This window comes from Ursus arctos, unplaced genomic scaffold (genome assembly GCF_023065955.2).
Source record: "Ursus arctos isolate Adak ecotype North America unplaced genomic scaffold, UrsArc2.0 scaffold_1, whole genome shotgun sequence".
Lineage (NCBI taxonomy): Eukaryota > Metazoa > Chordata > Mammalia > Carnivora > Ursidae > Ursus > Ursus arctos.
This window is the reverse complement of record NW_026622763.1, coordinates 88,883,744-88,905,726: the sequence shown is the minus strand read 5'-3', so window position 1 is coordinate 88,905,726 and position 21,983 is coordinate 88,883,744. Positions and strand designations below refer to the sequence as shown.

The window sequence follows — 21,983 nt, the reverse complement described above, 5'->3', positions numbered from 1 at the left end:
GGAAAGGAAAAGCATGTGCACCTTTACTCCAAGAAACAAAGAAACTTGTACATTTGGGGTAGATTCTGTGATCCAGTTTATCTGTTCCTGTCAATCTGTTGATGCCATGCATTTAATTAAAAAGAAACACATCTGTATTTTGATATATGTCTTTTAAAAAAGGTGGTGATGAAAACAAAAACTCCAGCAAAAAATTATCAGGGAGGGGCGCCTGGGTGGCTCAGTCAGTTAAGCATCTGCCTTCGGCTCAGGTCGTGATCCCAGGGTCCTGGGATCGAGCCCTGCATCGGGCTCCCTGCTCAGAGGGTGCCTGCTTCTCCCTCTGCCTCCAGCTCCCCCTGCTTGTGCTCTCTTGCCCTCTCCGTCAAATAAATAAATAAAATCTTAAAAAAAAACATCAGGGAAATGTATGGCACATGACTAAGAGTGGTAACTAAACCAAATGTTTTTCCTAACTCTTCCCTGTCATCAGACATCATACTTGAATTTTTTAACTTGAAAATTCTAATTAAAACTGCCTCGTGTTTTCTGGTTCATCTACTGAGAAGGAAAATCAATACCTAAATTTTGTACATAGCAGAAAGCACAGAATAGACTGCAACATATAACTGTACTCCTTCTCACACATATGTCTGCTAGGGCCTCTGTCTGCATATTAGGGGACCGAGGGTGGAGGACAGGCGAAGGAAGTACGTACGAAGGAAGTACGTACGAAGGAAGGAGCTGCACCACGGTACAAGACCAAAGCTATCTCCGTGCTCTCTGAACTCAAAGTTTAACTCTTCTCTCTCCATTGCTCCAGCAATAAATGTCTTTTTTGCCTAAAATAAACAGAGCTGGGTGTGTGCCTGTGGTTTTTTTTTTTTTTTTTTTTTTTTTGCTTGCAACCAAAAGAACTGGCACCTTATCTCCGTCATATTAATCTTCCTAACACACAGCCTCAATGACACTCTGCTCCTCAAAACCTGAAACGGCTCCAGGTTGCTTTTGAGATTAAGCACCAACTCTTCAGCCTCTCATTCAAAGCCCTTCCTGATTCAGAACAGTCTGTAGAAACAGACTCTGAAGTAGGGCAGTCCTGGGTTCGAGTTCTGCCAGCTGCTAGCTGCGTGACTTTGAATACGTGAACGTCTTTCAGCCTCAATTCCCTCACCTGTAAAATGGAAAACTCCACTCCCAAGTACTAAACTGTGTATGCCCGACACCCCAGCCCAACTACCTGCTGTCCCTGAGAAGCCCTCTACTTCCCTGGGCTTATGCCTTTAATCACACGGTTCTTTCTTTCAGTCATCATAGGAGGATCATTTGATTGGTAACTGATGGAAGCATGATTCTAACCCAGGTCTAACCCCAAAACCCACATTTTGTAACTACACTATAATACAGAACTGAATTAAAAAACCAGTAGGGTTGCAGGATGCTAATTACATCTTCTACTCATAATCGATCAGGAGAAAGAAAGGAATCACAGCCACCATCGCCTTGACCAGTCTCCTCCATGCCACACACAAATATACACAAACACAGAGATTTAGTGCCACAGACGAAAGGCTTTTTTTTTTTCAAGGCTTGCAAATTAAAATCATACTGGGTAGCACAAAGCCTAGCAATGAATTTATCTATAGACTCTAGCTTCTATCTTAACCATCTTGGTATCTTGTAACTTTAGCTCTTGAAAATTCAGACACTATCAGCTAATTTGTAAGCCCTCTGGATAGAGGTGCCCTCCAGACACACTACACAGATCAAATGCACATCATACAGGAAGGACAACTATAAACATCCTAGTGAACATAAAGCCATATAACGGACACAAATGTTTCTGATCCCCTAAATTACCTGAAGGGAGCAGAGGCAGCAAGATTCGTAAGACCTGAAATTGGCACTCAGAAGAATAATCACCATGGAAGTAAAAAGTGAAAACACAGTAAACAAAGAAACTTGCTTCAGCCACATTCATAGAAGTATTCTCTTAGCTAGTATGTTTCAAACTTTCAAATAAAACCAAGTATTAAGTTCTGTCAAGTACCCAAGTACAAGAGTACCCAAGTGCATGCTGGGAGCCATCTTGCCTTGGACACGACAGATGAACTCAATTTAGGACCTATTGCCTCATGGTCCCTCCCATGGTCATGTCTCTAGAACTCAGGAAAACATCTGCCAACACTACCAACCAGCATAAATCCGAGTCTGCCTCCCACCTCCCTGAAGCAGCTCTCTCACAGGCTCACCTTGAATGGTGTCCTCCTTCGGGACCTCTGTTTCATTGTCGTCATTTAAGCAATAAATGGTTTCTTTCTGTAGATCTTCTTTCTTGAGGGTTCGGGCGTCCACAACTGTCCAAGACTTTTTAACTCTCTCCTGTACAATCTTAATTCCAAAAAGAAAAATAAAGGGAAAACAAGGAAAGCCAGGATTCTAATCAACAAAAAATGAAAACCCCATCTACTCTCTGCTTTATAGGAAAAAATCCATAACAATTACTCTAGCTAAACTGTTCTATTTGCCCATTGTGGAAATTTTCACTTATTTCATAACTCTTGCTGCATTTCATTTTCCCCCCCAAGGTAATCCACATAAATATTAATATTTGTATATACACAAGCACTTTCTATACAAAACCTTCAGACTTATAAAATGGGACCACACATTATTACTATAGGTTTCCAATAGAGAAGAAAGGGAGAGCCTTCTATCAGGAGCCACAACTCAATAAGGAAATCTGAAAAGAAAACTAGAAAAAAAGAAGAGGAGGGATGCCTGGGTGGCTCAGTTGGTTAAGAGTCTGCCTTCGGCTCATGTCATGATCCCAGGGTCCTAAGATCAAGTCCCTCACTGGGCTCCCTGCTCGGCGGGGAGTCTGCTTCTCCCTCAGCGAACCGCTCCCCCTGCTTGTGCTCGCTCTCCCTCTCTCTCTGCCAAATAAATAAATTAAATCTTTAAAAAAAATTAAAAATCTCCTTTAAAAAAAAGAAAAAAACAGAAGAAGAGAAGACTACCCTATTCCAGGCCTTGATGGTAGCTGAGATAAAGAAGTACTGCCAAGGTTTTCATGGATGTAGCATGTGTTTCAGAATTAAGTCCCTGAATATATAAAGAATACTTGAATATGTAAATACATGTTTTTGTATATTTTCTCTATTTAAATGTTTGTATGTATTTAGTTTGTTCATTTAAAGAAAACAGGCAAGGAGGGTCACATGGAAGCATAGATCACAGACTCCTACTCAAACTGCAATTTCATCAAATAATTACCAAAAGCAACTTATTTTTGAAAGTGTGCTATTATGTACAAACATACATAGATTACAAAAGGCAATTTCAGAGTCACAAGTCAATAGTTTTTGATAGTTCACAGATGCCGTTACCACCAGATTGTTAATAACTGGGTGAGACTGAGTTTTCAAAACTCTGGCCTTCTTTAGTCTATATCTATATTTCTGCTATGATACAATAGGTGCATGACTTCATGCATTCCATCTTCTTTCTTTCAAAAAAGAAAAAAAAAAATAAGAGAGAGGAGGGAATCAACCTGGATTATAGATGATTCTTAAAACTTTCTCTCCTAATACGCCTTTTACATAAAAAAGCTAAAGAGAGATGAGATGAACAGGGAGAGCAGTTAGAGAGGCAATAATTACGGTACTGAATAACCCACAAATGAATTGTCAGTTCCTTATATAAGCATATTTGCCTGCCTGGTGCATTGCTTTAAAAAATATGTGTGGGGGGTGCCTGGCTGGCTTAGTTGGTAAAGCATGCAACTCTTGATCCTGGAGCTGTGAATTTGAGCCCTATGTTGGGTGTAGAGATTACTTAAAAATATTACTTAGGGGCACCTGGGTGGCACAGCGGTTAAGCGTCTGCCTTCGGCTCAGGGCATGATCCCGGCGTTATGGGATCGAGCCCCACATCAGGCTCTTCCGCTATGAGCCTACTTCTTCCTCTCCCACTCCCCCTGCTTGTGTTCCCTCTCTCGCTGGCTGTCTCTATCTCAGTCAAATAAGTAAATAAAATCTTAAAAAAATATATTACTTAAAAATAAAAATTTTAAAAAATTAATAGATTAAAAATTAAAAAATGTGTATGTACCACTTACCGATTTGTAAGCCACGATCTTTATAGACAAATTGGACCCAATAGTCAGTGTGCAGGGCCAAGGGATGGAACGCGTCTCAATTTTCTTAAAGACACACAGTTGTCTCAGACTCTCACTTAATAAAAAAATATACATATATATAACTCTCACTTAATAAATATATTATATATAATGCAAGAATATATAACAAAAGCAACAATTCTAAAACATTAACTTTGCTGGGTGATGCGCTTAATTTTCTAGAATGAGCAGTGAGTTGTCGTTGATCATAATGAGAGGAACAGCAAGGGATGGCAGGAAAATGACAACCACAAGTTGAGAGAGAGCCAGAATACAACTGAGTTGGCTTAGGAGGAAGAAGCTGAATTACATTACCCACAGGTAAAAGAACATCTCTATCTTCCCCTACTCAATCTTTTCTTTCAACTCAGCCCATGGTTCTTAACACTTTTTTCAAGACCAAGGACATTTTGCAGATGTGACAAAAGCACACTCATAAGACTCTCCCCACAATTTAAAGGGTTCACCAACTCCCTGAAAACCATGGACCTGGGGACCAGAACCCCTGGCTCCAGGATATCAAAGGGAGAGCACCATCCCAAAATATCATTGCTCAAAACTCTACAATTTATTATTTCATTCCAATCACCTTAAATACAAAGCACATATATGCACACAATGGAGAGAGTTAAATAAAGACTCTCCAGGGGATAAAGGAATTTAGTCCATACATAAGTCCCTTTTTTTTTAAGATTTTATTTATTTATTTGACAGAGAGAGAGAGACAGCCAGAGAGACAGGGAACACAAGCAGGGGGAGTGGGAGAGGAAGAAGCAGGCTCCCAGCAGAGGAGCCTGATGTGGGGCTCGATCCCATAACGCCGGGATCACGCCCTGAGCCGCCCTGAGCCAAGGCAGACACTTAACGACTGAGCCACCCAGGCGCCCCTATACATAAGTCTTAAGATAAAGCAGGTAACTATAGGTTTTTACTGGATGGGGATGGGGAATTAGGAAGTAACAAACACAAAGTAGAGTGCTACTTCATTTGAAAGTAAATGAAGAACAATTCCACTTTTATCTGGTCCCTAATCAAACACAGCAGAGAAAATTAAAGGATATAATACTTGGAATTTGCTGTATTCACTAAGAAAAGCATATAATCCAGGGATACCTGGGTGGCTCAGTTGGTTAAGCACCTGCCTTCAGCTCAGGTCATGTTCCCAGGGTCCTGGGATTGAGCCTCGCATGGGGCTCCTTGCTCAGTGGGGAGCCTGCTTCTCCCCCTGCCTGCTGCTCTCCCTGCCTGTGCTCTCTCCCTCTCTTTCTTTCTCACTGACAAATAAATAAATAAAATCTTAAAAAAAAAAAGGGTATAATCCAGACCATGATCAATCCCCTTGGTAGATGAAAAAGAGATGTACAAAGAGGTCAAGAGAGTTATCTGACATTATCCAGAGTTATGGACAAAGAGGTTTCAAAAGACTCCAATTTTCAGAAATAATCTATAACAAACAGTAGATATTCTACCTGACACCCTACTTCCAGTCTGTAGCAATAAACAAAGTTTATAGTATTCCTTGGCTCTGGATTTGTTGGGGAAGGAAGGGGTCTGAACCAGATCTAACATATCCATAGGACATCACTAGTGTGAGTCACATCTAAAACCACCGTGAGGTTTGAATTCAGTTCCAGGAGAAGTTCTAAAGATTAGCATCTAATACGTAACATCTGACAACAAATGGATCATTTCCACAGTAGACTTCCATCTCCCCAAGAAGAAGTCTAGACGAGGACAAGTCTGGTCCAGTGCTGTCCACTACAACTTCCTGCAACGACAGAAATGTTCTATTTCTGGGGCGCCTGGGTGGCACAGCGGTTAAGCGTCTGCCTTCGGCTCAGGGCGTGATCCCAGCATTATGGGATCAAGCCCCACATCAGGCTCCTCCGCTAGGAGCCTGCTTCTTCCTCTCCCACTCCCCCTGCTTGTGTTCCCTCTCTCACTGGCTGTCTCTCTCTCTCTGTCAAATAAATAAATAAAATCTTAAAAAAAAAAAAAAAGACATGTTCTATTTCTAACCGTGACTGTCCAAAAAGCTGTTGAGCACATGAAATGTGGCTAGTGTGACCAAGGGACTAAATTTTTAATTTTATTTAATTTTAATGAATTTAAATTTAAAAAGCCACATGTGGATAATGACTGTTGTATCAAATCAAAGTATCTTCAAATTGTGAGGACAATATATGGTAATTCACCTCCCGGCTATGATACAGGAAAATAAACTTTTTTAACATTGATTTGTTTTGGCCTACAATTTTTATTTATGATATCATGGTGAATTTCTTAGTTTAAGACCTATATTCTCACATTAGAGCAAGCCATGTCCAAATCTGAAAGAAGTAAGTCAGAAATGCATATCTGCACGTTAAGAACACATTATTATGACAAGAAACATCACTTTACAGGATTCCTCAGATTCCTTTTCCAAACCCTAGGGAAACTACCATTCAATTTCCAAAGTTCCCATTACCTACCATTTTTCAAGCGTGTCTGTATTGTACTGTTTGTCAATATTTCTTGTAATAATTTACAAATATTAAAATTTTTAAATTGTGGTTGAGAAAAAAATTGGGCACATATCACCTAACTACTGAAAAATATCTTAACTGCTGAACTTTTATTTCACTGAAGAACATTGCTCAAAATGCCTGTATTTTGTGTATTTATTAATGAATGGGAATTAATTCACGAACATTAAGTGGCATATCCTGCAGTACATGAAATTCCAGAAGCCACACTGCACAGCGTTCTCTTGCTACTTTTCCCAAGTCAGGCCCCTCAAACACATACTGTCTTAGATGCTACAGACTCCTCTCAGGTTCTTTGCTCAGAGTAAGTGCATATCCGAATCCAACCAAGAATACGAACACGGAGAGGAGACAGTCTCTCCCCTAGTCTCTAACTGAATGGTTGCAAAGGCAGTTTGCTCTACTGTTATGTGGTACTTTAGGGATTTCACATTGCTTAAATCGTTTTGCCTTTACAAAACCCCCATAAAAGAGGGAGATTATAAATTCTTTACATTTTGGATGTTTTGTTTTGTCTGAACAAACTATTTTCTGACCAAAAAAAATTTTTTTAAATTTTATTTATTTATTTGACAGAGATAGACAGCCAGCGAGAGAGGGAACACAAGCAGGGGGAGTGGGAGAGGAAGAAGCAGGCTCATAGCGGAGGAGCCTGATGTGGGGCTTGATCCCATTACGCCGGGATCACGCCCTGAGCCGAAGGCAGATGCTTAACCGCTGTGCCACCCAGGCGCTCCCTGACCAAAAATTTTTAAAAAGTCTTTCTATTACAGTTAAGTACACGGTCTCCTAAAACCTAAATCAGAGGATAACAGGATACTGAGTATTTCAAATCTGACACCACTTTTCATAATGAGGAATGTATTTTGTAGGTGAATGAAAAGAAGGGGCCCACGAAATGTGCCCCAAACTTGGCATTAAAGAGAAATCTACTATCTCATCTTTTACGTTTTGACTTGTTAAATCTTTTGTGGTATTTATACATTTCCAAACCTCACACACACTGTCCTGGAAGAAGTCTTACTCCGGCCACACAAACTTAAAAAGAGGGATCAGGGGTTGGTGCACTGTTTCTTCAATAAAAATCAGAACATTTATTGAAGAATGGTGGCTAATTCAAGAGTGGCTAATTAGGGGGCCCTCTGATCAAAAGGGAAATTTATATGGTCATGACTGAAAGTTGCAATCAATATTTTCACTTCTTACCTGAAGGAATAAATTTCATCCAGCCCATCTTCACCTTCTAAAGACAACATCACCTTTTTCACCATCCGAATACCTTCTTTTTGCTGCTCAGTAATTCCTTTTGGAGGAAAGGAGGGTCCATGGTGGTCTGAGTGTGAGTTACCATCTCCCCTGTCCCCGGTTCCATCCTCCTTGCCAACGGGGAAAGGCAAACTATCAGGAAAAAATCAGCAGTAGTTAAGAAGACAAGCTCTGAAACCAAAAAATAAACTGGGCTCCAATCCTGTGACTGTCGCTCACTGGCTATGAGAAAATGGGCATGTTGGTCATTAGAGCTTTAAATTCCTCATCTGTCAAATGGCACTTATCAACCTTAGTCAATATTCTATCAGTTTCAAGTGACCAAAGCCTTTTTGGTTTGGTAATGGGGGGAATTTATTGGTTTACATCACCAAATAATTCAAAGTGTGGGGTTGCACATGGCCTTAGGATGACTGCACCCAGTCTCAAACACCTCAAGGACTACCCTACCCTCTCACTGTCTCCATGTTGTCTCCATGTGGCTTCATGCCGGCTTCACTCTCTGACTGGCTTCCTCCACATTGCCTCTGAGCGCACTCGAGCACACACTGCCCAGCTCTACTACCAAAGGGGAATGGACTGCGTATTTAATGCTCTAGTCTTAAATTCAAACAAGCCAGGTATCAGTGGTAGCCTGGGGACTAGAAGATGTTGGCCCTCAGTTGAGCCATAAGGTTAAAGTGTAGGAAGGATTGCTTCCTAGAAAAAGGTGGGTGATATTCTAGGCAGCCAAAAAGAATAATAATAAAAAATAAAAATAAAATACCCTTTAATGATCCCTCAATGTTATTATGAAGATTAAATGACAGAATGTGTACAAAATACTTAAAACACAGATAAAGTTACCTTTATTACTCTAGATCTAGAATGCCCATACAGGCATCACTTAATTGCTGGAAATAGGGAAAACCAATTTCGTTCTTGTGTTCCACTCCAGTTGTTTGAAATGAGATTAAAACTAGATTGGGATTACCACTCAGAGATATGCAATAATCAATACACAAAATGAAAAATCAACCAACCAAACATATTTTATGGTAATACTTTATATGGCACTTTATAAATGCTTTCATATAAATAACCTCATTTAATCCCATCTATTAGGTGGATAGAGATTTCTACCTCCATTTCCTAAAAAGCAACTGAAGCTACAGAGACGAACTAATCTGGTGAAGCCACACAGCCAGTGAGTGATGCAGCAGAGACTTTGTCACCTGACTGAAGGACAAAGTTCTAAGGCAGTGTATCACCTCACTGCCCCTGAAACCCAAACGGCAGACTTTTCAGTTCACTCAACATCACCTATTGGCTACCCCTATGTGGACAGTTATTTTTAAGGTAATTTCTTTACGATCTGATCTGCTTTCATTAAAACAGCGCTCCCTGTCTAAATGTTTTCTACGTGTACTCCATGTGACAGATACGCATGTCCTGCATGATCTATCGGATAAAAGAGCTTCCAGGCAGTGGGGTATAGCATACAGGGTCCACACCAGGCCATTGCTGTTTCCGCTACAGCATCCTGGAAAAGGGGGAGAGAGACATGAAAATCAAGAGTCGGGAAGCTATCCTGGAAAAAGAAGTTACAATAACAGTTCTTTCTACCCTGCTTTCGAGCACATATATACTTTCTCGACAGCCAATAGAAGAAACTAAAAACAAGGTCCTAGGAATGAGCCTGCTCAGAACACAGCACTTCTTGGGCCTGTTCCACCTGAAATGATCAGTCATACCTGGGATACATCAAACAATAAAACCAGAAACTCCACTTTGTACGCTGGAGATTTACAGCATACGAAGAGAGCATATTGCCGAAGAAAAAAATATAACCGGTCAACTAAGCAGGTACAGACGACAAGGCTATGTTCCTTCTTCGACACAATTTACAGTATCACTCAGACAAAAAAGCCCTTTCCAATGACATTGACAGAAGTGCGTATGCTTCAACCATGTAAAGGCATCCTGAAACTATGAACAGGGAAGAGGAGCCAGGCAGGGCTTTTGAAGTGCTGAGAAAACCTCAATTCAATAAGAAGAGAAGTATCACTTAAAAAGCACTTAATTTCTCTGAAGGACTATCTTAGCAAGTATCAGTTTGATGGGTTATTCTGAACTATTTTTCTACAGTTCTACAGAAAGGAGATGCCCCTCAGCAGCCTTAAGAGGTACACACATGCAAGAGAGGTTCTTAATTCCCCATGGCAGGCATTTCAAAGAAACCAAAGGCTTACCACTCCGAGCTGGAGGCTTCCTGGTATAGCTCTCAATCTGAAAAATGAGTGTCCCCAGAGGACTAATAAGTCAACATCCTATACCATCACTCTGCTTTCACCAAAAATAGGACAAGATAAAACAGGTTTCCAATGCAGGAGGAAGGGGATTAATGTGGTAAACAAGAACCTTCTTAGGGACAGAAGATAAAGAAAGTAAATACCTGGGGTGGGAAAGGGGGCATTCAAGTTATTGGGGAAGGAGAGATTCTGTCTTGCAACAAATTTTGAAATATTTTGTGAATATTTTTTTTTTTAAGAGAGAGAGTGTGCGCAGGGGTGGGGGGAGGGGAGGAGCAGAGAGAGGGGCAGAGAGAGTGGGAGAGAGAGAATCTTAAGCAGGCTCCAGGCTCAGCACAGATCCTAATGCAGGGCTAGATCTCACAACCCTGAGATCATGATCTGAGCCGAAATCAAGAGTCAGACGCTTAACTGACTGAGCCACTCAAGCACCCCCTCTGTGAACATTTTTGCCTGGAATCTACATACCCCATTTCTAAATACACATAAACAAATTACATTTTACATACATGTGCATATCCTTTAGATTTGAAAAGGACTTATAAATAAGCATTCTGTGTGTTTAAAATGATTCTCACATTGACACTTCTACCCTAAAAGCAGCTACTACCTGCAAAACACAGTACTCTAGAGCTGTTTAACAAAAGAAACCAACAATCTGGTAATTGTTTGGATAAAGTCCTCTATGTAGGCAGGAGATAAACTGAATATCCTCAAAAGATTTCTCAATTCTTTGAGTCCAAGAGGAGCCAACAAACGATCTGCTATTGAGCTAAATTCCTCTGTTTCACTCCATCTTTCATCCCTTTATCACTAAAACATAAGAGTTCCTGGAACAGTGGGTACTCCAGCGAACATGTGCTGAAGTCAGTCATCTGACATAGTTCGACTCTAAGCACAAAGAGAAGACTTGTGGGAACCAAGCGCTCTAGAAAGGGGCCCCACTCCCTGTGTTATGAGTGCAGGACTGGTCTTCAGACATTATTCTCATGGTCTTACAAGAACTGCAGGGAGATGCCAAATTTCTTCAAGTTATGGATTATAACATCCAGCTGATCTTTGCTGAATGGGCTGCTGAGGTCAGTGAACACTTCAATATGCTTCTTCTCAAACTTCTTTCCTCTAAAAGACAGAGTTATCACAATAAGAAATCATTCTCCTGAATTACTGCCTACAAACTCAAATGTACTTGGTCACTGAGCAGAAAGAGGATAAGACATGGATCTAGATAGTTAACAACTGTGATTACATTCTAGAATCCAATGCATCACTGATGCTCAGTTAAGTTCCTACTAACATATAATTAAATATCTACAACCTACGAAACATAATCAAAACTTTTGAACATTACAGAAATATTAAATCCCTGATTTTCCAACTTTAACTTCAGTTAATGATGTGGTCACTGTAATTAGAAAGGATCCCTTTCCAGCCTCCACTTAGGCAGAATGTAAACAAGGAACTCTCCCAGTGACTACAATATCAGCCTTGCAAGGGTTCACTTTGCAAATACCCTAGTCTGACTCCACTCACAGGACTAGTGGCAGGGTTTTACACAAAATGTACAGAGATTGAGAAATGATAATACAAATTTAGGCCCCAGATTTTCTGCAAATGTTCTTCTTAACAGTCAAGGGGTGGGTGGGTGTGTATATCAAAGACCCACATTTTAAAGGTATAGCAATTAAATAAGTAATGAATTAGGAAGCTGTGGCCAGAGCTATGCATTTTTTTTAATACTACAATTTGTAAACTTTTTTTAAAGTTTTTATTTTAATTCCAGTTAGTTAACATATTGTGTTATATTAGTTTTATGCATTTAATCTCAGTAAGATTGGGAACAATACCGCATAACATTTTTTAACATTCCTGGTAATTAACTTAAGTCAAATAGGAAGGAATAAGCCAAACATTTATTTCTCCCAGAGAAATTCCCATCAATATAGCCCTTTCTCTTTTCAAACTTAAAAAAAGAAAGGGCAAACTGGAACACTGAATTTTATCGAATGTTTCCTTAGCCACACAAACATGCGGCTCAATTAAAATGAGTCACACAACACGCGGAATACATCAACATGCAATTTTTGCCGAGCACCTCATTCCCATCTCTCTTCAGTTGAGATACTTACACGGTTTCTCGCTGAATCATATCCATGCACACAATGAGTGCATCCAGGACTCGGCTAGTTAAGGGCAGAAAATACCACTAATCAGTCCCTTTATCCCAAGAACATGCAACCTTTTTTCTAGTGAGGTCCACAGGGCTTGAAACAGTGGACTCTGGGCCGACTCCGTGATGATTTAAAAGTACTTGCCAAATTGCCCTTCTTCCAAAGTCTATTTCACTAACATATACTCACATATGCTACATATCAAAGTATATATCAAAGGAAAAATAAAATAAACCCAAAGGTAATCTAACATGTTCCTATTCACTGAGACAAAAATTATGATGCCATTTTACAATATCTAGAATCCATTTTTAGTGCTTATAGTCTATTCTTAAAGATGAAGTGAGTTATAATTTAACATATGCAAGTCACTCAGCACAGCAGCACCTCCCAGTGATCAGGGATACCATTACTGTTTAGAAAAGTAAGAGTAACCCCTTAGCATCATAGCATCTGCAGAAGAAATTGGAAATCTCAGTTTAGTCATCAATCTGATTTTTGGCACAAAAATACCCTCCGTCCAGTAAAGCATAGAGAACGCTAGTGCTATATTCTATTAATATCCTCTCTACATCTAAACATTTCTAACCATCACCACCACCAATCCCTCTGCACATATCAATACACAAATATACCCACTGGTATCTGCCCCCCCATGATGCCTCTCAACCCCTCAGTTTCACTAGTACAGAGAAAGGGCAAGTGACTGGAGGGCCCAATCCAAATGGATTAATTTCACATTAAATCCTAACATACACCACCTCCATGTCTCCAGAGCCAAAAACGTCCATATTCTCAGACCTGGGACTGTAGGGAGCCTCACCAAACTAGACTGTAATTCCCCAGATTAAAGGAAACTTCTTAAGAGTCTTCTCTGTCTGAAAAAGGATACAGTCAGCTTGTTGAGAACTTGGTTGGATTTTTCTTTCAATGTCCTCCAGCAAGTCAAAATCTGGTAGCATAAGGTGTCTGTGCACTGTGATGTTCTGATACTGATCCTTACCACCAAGGGCATTCTCAGTGCCATCTGTACCAAAAAGGACTAATGCAATTTCATCCCTGCTCTCAGCAAACACCTAGACAAAAATGTTAAAAGGTTAAGAATCATTGAGTACCACCCGGAACCTAACCTTCAGGGAGTAAAACAACCATACCTCCCTGTGGCATGTCCCTGGGGCCACTGTCAACAACACAACACTGGGTTAGACGGCCCACGGGATGATGACAGACAACTCCTGGCTTCTAAGAAGACTTTCGCTGAGTATAGGTCCTATCACTCATTTAAACAGAATTTAGGTTGCTTAGGCAACCAGTTTTCCTTTCCTTTTTTTTTTTTTTTTTAAAGATTTTATTTATTTATTTGACAGAGAGAGAGGGAACACAAGCAGGGGGAGTGGGAGAGGGAGAAGCAGGCTTCCACTGAGCAGGGAGCCCGATGCAGGGCTCGATCCCAGAACGCTGGGATCATGACCGGAGCAGAAGGCAGATGCTTAAGGACTGAGCCACCCAGGCGCCCCAGGCAACCAGTTTCGAAACCAGTACTGACCATCCTGGGAACAGTTTCTGGAAAAGGAGGTTTCACCTTCTGAATTTCTCTTATACCTGTGTATTTGAAACACAGGATAACTGATTTTTTAAAATAAATTTTCTCTTTAATGGCTAACAAAAAAATAAAAAAATAAAAAATAAAATAAACAGAGTTTAGGGGCAGAGGAGTGGAGAGTGGTAATTGCTCTTGATGACTTCCAACCAAATCAGACTCTAATTCTCAATGTAAACTAATTATGGATAATTTGAAATTATTTTAGACTATCCTTCTGGAATGACTATTCGAGGTTTCAATTTTCCAGAGGATTAGAAAAATAATTGCTGGTTCATGTCCTGTATCCCACCTATAGGTATATATACCACAGAGAAATTCTTGCACATGTATTCCAGAAGACAAGGACAAGAACATTCACTTCAAGAGAGTTCACTTGGACACTGCTCATAACAGGAGAAAAGTGGAAACAAACTAACTACCCATCCACAGAATGCAAAAACACACTACAGAATATTTACAGAAGGAAATATTACACTTCAATAAAAAATGAATAAATTTGTACATACTTATCAATATGAATAAATCTTAAAAACATAAAGTTGAGAAAAAATAAGTTGCAGAATTATATGTACCATATAAAAACATTATACACATTTATGGGTGCCTGAGTGACTCAGGCGGTTAAGCATCTGCCTTTGGCTCAGGGCATGACCCCAGGGTCCTGGGATTGAGCCCCACATCAGGCTCCCTGCTCAGCAGGGGAGCCTGCTTCTCCCCCTCTCCCTCCCCCTGTCATGATCTCTCTCTCTCTTTCAAGTAAATAAATAAAATCTTTACAAAAATAAATAAAAACATTACACACATTTTTGAAAGCTTCATTTGATACTAAATATTATTTATGAATATGCTTACGTCCAGAAGTATAAAATATGCATGGTAATGACTGAAATTTCTGAGGAAAAGAGGAAAGGAGAGAATTGGGAAGGGATACATACGGGGCTTCAAGTTGATCTGTAATTATTTTGTGTATGTATGTGTTTTTAAGATTTTATTTATTTATTTGAGAGAGAGAAAGTGAATGAGAGAGAGAAAAAGAACACACACAAGCAGGGGGAGGGGCAGAGGGAGAAGCAGACTCCTCACTGAACAGGGAGCCCAACACAGGGCTTGATCCCAGGACCTCAGGATCATGAGACCTGAGCCAAAGGCAGAAGCTTAACTGACTGAGCCACCCAGGCACTTCTATCTGTAATCATTTTTAAGAAAAAAAGAAAAAGAAATCAATCAAATATGGCAGAACTTGAGTACTGTATAGTGCTAGACAATGGAAAAATAGATTTCATTATATTATTCTCTGTATTTGCCTCTTTAATGAAACATTTTTAAAATTATTTTCTTTTTATTTTACTTTAAAGATTTTATTTATGTATTTGAGAGAGAGAGACAGTGATAGAGATAGCTAGAGAGAGCACAAGCGGGGAAGAGAGGGAGAAGCAGACTCCCCACTGAGCAGGGAGCCCAACATGGGGCTCGATCCCAGGACCCTGGAATCATGACCTAAGCCGAAGGCAGATGCTTAACTGACTGAGCCACCCAGGTGCCCCCAAACATTTCATAAGAAAATATAACAACAAAAAACTGTATCTGACACAAAAGGCGGTTGGTCCTGTTCCCACCTACTTAAGCTAAGCCTTTTCCATCAGTGGGAAGAATGCTGCATGGGCAGAGGATGGAATTCTGTCATTCTTTATTGTTGTTTGGTCTGTTAAATTCCCCACTGCTAATAATTCCAGATACAATTCCCAGGTCACATGGGGAGAAAAAATTCTAGCTGTTGAGGTTCAAACATGCCCAGCATACCATGGGGCAGCCCAGCTAGAATTCTATCTGTGTTCTGGACAAGACTTCTATTTTAAAAGAAGGTAATCTTGCTCAACAACAAAACCTCAGCCAGGAGAGGGAAGGAAATTTTGAATGCAGCATGAGACTGGCACCAGGTACTATTTCCTAACCTTCTAGATTCAGACTCCCAAGGAAGAGGCAGAGCCAAAAAGAAAAACTGGAAGCACAGCTTTTCTTAAAAAAAAAAATCTAGGGGCGTCTGGTTGGCTCAGCTGGTAGAGCATGCAACTCTCCGTCCCAAGGTCATGAATTCAAACCCTCAGTGTGCAAGAAGCCTACTTAAAAAAATAAATAAAAAATAAAAAATAAAATAAAAAACAAATGAAAAATCTATACATTGAGGCAAAGCAGCATTACTTAAATATAAATAACACAAATTACTATAACTAGGAATGGGTTAGAGGCATTCTCTTCTTGACACATCAAGGACTCCAGGTCATCCGAATTTGTTAAAATCTAGGATGACAGGTGGGATGTCATAGTGCCTAGTGAAAAGGGCAGCACCCAGAAGAAAAAAGGGAGGTGTCCAGCAGGAGTAGCAGCTGCCAATGAATGAGGCAGAACTTCATGGGCTTAGGAAAAGTAGCCATCATACCAAGTAGAAGGGAGAAATCAACAGCAGAGTCTTATTCACCCCCCCCACCTCCCATTCCTGCCCCCCCTGAATGTGAGCTGGTTTTAGTGACTTGCTTGGCTCCTAACAGCAGAAATGACTTTCTGGGATTTCTAAAGCTAGGTCATAAAAAGCCACATAGGCAGGTCTCTTAGAACACCCCCTTTTAGAACCTTCCCCCTCAGAACCAGCTGCCACCCTGTGAGAATCCTAAGCTACATGAAAATACCACACGTAAGGGTTCTGATGGACAGCCCCAAATGAGCTCACAGCCACCAGAAGACTGAACTTCTAGCCACGGGGGTGGCCCGGCTCAGTTTAGACTTCAAGTGATTCAGCCAGCCAACATCTGAGTGCCCCTGCACAAGTGACCACAAGAAGCCCAACTGAGCCACCCAATGATCCCCTAAAACCAGGAGAGACAATTAAAAAAAAAAAATGTAATGTAAGACATTAAGATTTGGGATAATACATTATCAGCAAAAGGTAACTGGAATGTCTAGGCACAAAGTAGTTGAAGGACTTGTTTAAGACCACCAGGTTAGTAAATGTCATGACAGAGCAAAGATTCAAACCCAGGCCATCTGGCTCTAGAGACTGTATTTGTAAACATTTTTACATTGCCTTGCTTCTGACAAAAACTATCATATCTACTAGAGGGGCCAAAACGAAGAAAAAAACATCAGGCTCTAGTGGTAGTTGGATTTGCACGTAAGTATATGTTAAAAAAAACTCCTTAGATTCCCCAAAATACTGAGGCTGGGGGTGCCTGGGTGGCTCAGTTAGTTAAGCATCTGACTCCTGATTTCAATTCAGGTCATGATCTCAGGGTCCCGTGTTAGGCTCTATGCCAGCACGGAGTCAGCTTGGGATTCTCCCTCTTCTTCTCCCACTGCCCCTCCCTCTGATCATGTTCTCTATCTCTCTCTAAAAAAAATTAAAAAAAAAATAAGTACCAAAAATACTGAGGCTGGACATCGTAAGCAGGTTGGTTTCTTGCATTACTAAGTGAAGACAACAAGCAGTTAAAACAAGAGTTATAAGGGCGCCTGGGTGGCTCAGTCATTAAGCATCTGCCTTCGGCTCAGGGCGTGATCCCAGAGTCCTGGGATCGAGCCCCGCATCGGGCTCCCTGCTCCACTGGGAGCCTGCTTCTTCCTCTCCTACTCCCCCTGCTTGTGTTCCCTCTCTTGCTGGCTGTCTCTCTCTCTGTCAAATAAATAAATAAAATCTTAAAAAAAAAAAAAAAACAAAAAAAAACCCAAGAGTTATAAGCTCAAGACCAGTCTAAACCTTACCTGTCGCTGCACAAACATGGTCATCACCTTCTTTGCTAGTTCAAATGGGGATTCTTCACCAGGAAGGGAGTTACTCATGGCAGGGCCCACATCCATACATAGTACAACAGCTGCCTAGAAACAATGTCCCGAAGAGTGAGAAAGAAAATGTTAATAATGGTCATAAAATAAGTAAACAGGTACGGCCTTTGCTTATTTCACCCACAGAACTTATACTCTAGGGGACTTAGGGAATGCAGGACAGAGGGAGGTGGAGTGTTTTACTTAGAGAATGTATATAGGACAGATACATATTTACTACAGAGAAACTTTAAACAGTCCTAATATTTTCTGGAAGATAGAAAGCCAGGACAGGAGCATGCTTCAGGAAGCTGCTGTTCTTCGGCCGGAGCCCAAGAATAAACCCATGGGGAATAAACCTGAAAATAACCTATAGGCCAGTGCAGCTGAGCCCAAAATACATTAGACAAACTGCAGTTGATTTGCAGAAACACAAACATGAGAACAGATGCTTTTTTTGTAAGCCTCTGATTTGGGGGTAGCTTGTTATGAAGCATTTTTGTGGCAACAGGTAACTGCTACAAACTATACATACTAAAATGATATACCCAACAATTTGAATCAGTTCGTGAACTGGGGATCTAAAATGAAGACTAAGACACCAAATCTATCCTAGTAGGGGACAAAGACACACAAACAAATAATAACAGCACAATATTCCATGACACACGTGTGCGGTGGGCACTGAGAGAGTACACAGGAGGGGCACCTACCCAAGACTGGTGGAGGGGAGGGTGGATGGGATAAAGGAGGGGTAAGGAGGCAGAAAAGCTTCTGGATGTGATCTTTGGGTGAGTCTTAAAGAACAGGAGTCAAACGTGAATAAGGGGAGTTACAAGTAGAGGAAACCACATAGACACCTAGTCATTAGACAGCGATCCCACATGTAGGGACTAAGGAAATAGGGGAAACTAAAATAAAAGTTACATGCGAATTTCTACGTTTGGCATCCAGAATTCAACTGAGTATGAGTTGGAGGAGACCTGAACAAATAGCAACTCACGATCTCAGTGTGGATTATAGTGTGAGTCACCAATATGACAGGGCTACAGCACTACACTCCCCACACCTATCTAACGTTTTTAGCTTGTATCAATAGTGTATTGAATTCGAGGATGGAAAACAAAGATCTTATGGTGAAAAAAGACTAGATTAGCAATCTGGAGATCTGGGATCTAGTCTCACCTTTATTACCAATTAGCTCTGAGTCCTTGAGTGACTGTCACTTAACCTCACTGTTAATTCCAAGCAGGAAGCAGTTGTTAGACTACATGAGATCCAAGGTCTTTTCCAGAGTTAATGTTCTTTGACAGTGAGTCTCACCTGTGCTTTGTACTAATCAGACCACATGTGACAAACTGTGAGCAGTTCTGAGCACATCTTATGAGAAAGACTAATTACAACAGAACACGAAATAAACAGGTTAAAGAAGGATCTACAGAACATGGGATGTGAGGAACAGTTTGAAAAAAAAAACAACTAGATATTAGAGCCAGATGAGAAGATTTAGGGGAACATGATTGTTCCTCCCAAATATTTGGCAGCTGTGTTATAAAAGGACTGGTCAGAGAGAGAGATGGAATGGATCAACAATGGAATGGATGGAAGTTACAGGAAGATTGGTTTGACTCCATACAAAGGAGAAAAATAACATTAAGAAGTGATCAATAAAAGAACCACTATTTTCCAAAGCAGTGATCTCCTGACCCTAGAAGTGTTTGAAAAATCTGGGGTGCCTGGGTGGTTCAGTCAGTTAAGCATCCAACTCTTTGTCTCAGCTCAGATCTTGATTTCAGGGTCATGAGTTCAAGCCCCACAGTGGGCTCCATGTTGGGCATGGAGCCTACTTAAAAAAAAAAAAAGTGTTTGAAAAATTTGGATGAGTTCCTATGAGAGAAGTTATAGATGATTTCTAAATTTGGTTATATCTCAGGCAACACATAGAAAAGAAAGACTTTAAGTTTGTCCCTAGTTTCCAAAGCACTGAATGTAATGCACTAATATTAAGAGATTTCTGGAGTAAAGATAGTACATTTGAAGAAAGGGTGATAATGAACAATAAAGTTTACACCCCATAGTTTCAACACGCTGAGCATAAGAATCTTAAAAAATTTTAGAGTCCCAAAATATGTCACTCCATTTATCTAATATACCAGAATATGGTTTTAACCAGAAAACTCTGTTAAACTGGAAAACTCTAAGAGGAATAAAAGTCCTTTAGTAGAAATCAAGTATCCAAAAAATGGCATCAAAGGGTTTTACAATATAGAACTTCTTTCTGGAAGCAGAAGAATGGTCTGTGTGGTACTTCAAGTTCCTATCTGGCAGCAGTAAGAAAACCAGGAAAGGGAAACTGAGCAGCATAGCAACTCTTCATTTACACAGGAAACAATACAGGCTGTTAGAATTCTGCTGCAAATCCAACTGCCATAAACAGCCGTTCCACTAGAGCTGCAATGTTTTCAACAGCTGACAGAGGAGGAACAAAAAGAAGGTAAGTGGCATCAAATGTTCATAATCGCTTTAATCAACATTTCCCAGTGGGAAGTCGTGGGGACTAGGGATCAGTTGCTGAAACTCCTATCTTGCTTATCTGTAGACCAGATGCCTACTACAGGGCCGAGCCTTCGGATGTTTGGATGAACAAATAATTCTCTGGAACACACCTCCCTCTAGTGATCATTCAGAGACAACCCCACTCTCAGCCTATACTGAAAAAATCTTTTAAAAAATTCATCATAACGTCTATTATTAATCTGGGACACTGACGGTCATAGGTTCCTAGCAACACAGATAGGGCTCTGAAACCAGGCAGCCTGGATTTAAATCTGAATTCCACTTCTTAGGGACTGGATAACCTTAAGATAATCATTTCACTCTTTATGCCTCAGTTTTCTCAACTGTAAACTGGGGATAATAGTTCTCACCTCATGGGCTTGTTGTGAAGATTACATGAGATAGGAATAAAGCGTTTAGGTTAAGTGCCTCACAGAGTAAGCTTTCGATAAATGTGAAATATTAGATTATGATGGGGGAATAATATGACGCTTTACATTTAAAGATACATATTTTACTCACGGGCCCTCTCTGAAGTTTTACAAATCTGTGGGTGTTTATCAAGGCTAAATTTCATTCTCCTATAGATTCTAAAAACCTAGGCTCAAAAGAAATGGAGGAGGTGGAGGAAGTAATGGAGGAGAAGGGTGGACTAGGAGAGTAAGAAAGGAGGCAGGCAGAGTGGGGAGACAAGTGGGATGAGGAGATGAAAAAGGAAGTGAGCAGGTGGGAGGGCTGAGGAGGCGGAGTGGTTGAGGCTCAAATTCAGGTCTTCGGACTCCACATCCCCAGCTTGTCTCTGCGCATCCCTCGGAATCCAGCCGGCCCGCAGTGATCCCATGATTCCTGCTCCCGAACCACCCTCTCCGGATCCCCTGCACGCGCAAGGCCCAAACCCACGCTCTCTCTACCTTACTCCCGGACCGCGCCATGTTGCCGGTGCGCCAGTGCCGCGGCCGCCTCTTCCGGGCGGGAACCCGGAGCGCCGCTATTAAGGTCCGGCTGAGTCGGAGCCAGAGCGTCGTTAAAAGAGTCGCTACCCACGGAACCTGGAAGGGGCGGAGAAAATGTGCGCTGACGCTCTGAGCATGCGCAGTTTCTGCGTCCCGTCCTGGTAAGGGGTTTGCGGACGTTGAGGATCCAGCAATCTGCAAAATAGCTGCAAACCTCTGTCCAAACTGGGAAATCAAATCCAAACAGATGCTTTCCCTCTTGAAAATGGACAGGAAAAAGCGGTAACTAAAGTCGAAAAGATAAGAATGCCATGAGGAAGGAGGGGCCTCAAGGGAGCCAATGTTATAAATGCACTGAAGCCAGGAGAGTCAGCCATTTACTGATTGTGCTTATAGAGCCTACGAGGTTCTTCATGATGAGAACAAACGCAAAAGAAATGTAGATAAAATTAAATTTCTTTACAATTTACAGACCCTTGACAAATACTAGAGACATGCAGTGACAGTCCTCAAGGAACTCCCAACTGCCTTTATGTTAATTCTTTGCTAGGTAAAAAGCAACATTAGCTTGACAATAGCCAGAATCCTGCAAAGATGAGACTGCTTTAGATCTGTTGGGTTAAGTTTTCCTGCCTCGAGTCTA

The 21,983-nt window shown here is 40.9% G+C and overlaps 1 protein-coding gene across 3 annotated transcripts in view; it reads right to left on the bottom strand.

Annotated features, from left to right (window-relative positions):
- Positions 1-21,444, bottom strand: part of XRCC5 (X-ray repair cross complementing 5) — a 90,181-nt gene extending 68,737 nt beyond the window's left edge. Inside the window, exons 1-8 of one of the 3 annotated variants that reach the window (XM_026491997.4) lie at positions 21,299-21,444; positions 17,772-17,885; positions 13,308-13,491; positions 12,374-12,422; positions 11,244-11,366; positions 7,894-8,085; positions 4,100-4,214; positions 2,232-2,370 (exon numbers count right to left, since the gene is read on the bottom strand). In XM_026491997.4, coding sequence (XP_026347782.2) covers positions 2,232-2,370; positions 4,100-4,214; positions 7,894-8,085; positions 11,244-11,366; positions 12,374-12,422; positions 13,308-13,491; positions 17,772-17,885; positions 21,299-21,319 — 937 coding nt within the window. In that variant the 5' untranslated portion in view covers positions 21,320-21,444. The remainder of the gene's footprint in view (positions 1-2,231; positions 2,371-4,099; positions 4,215-7,893; positions 8,086-11,243; positions 11,367-12,373; positions 12,423-13,307; positions 13,492-17,771; positions 17,886-21,298) is intronic. The other 2 variants (XM_044381188.3, XM_044381189.3) reach the window with 2 other exon arrangements.
- Positions 21,445-21,983: the final 539 nt, after the last annotated feature.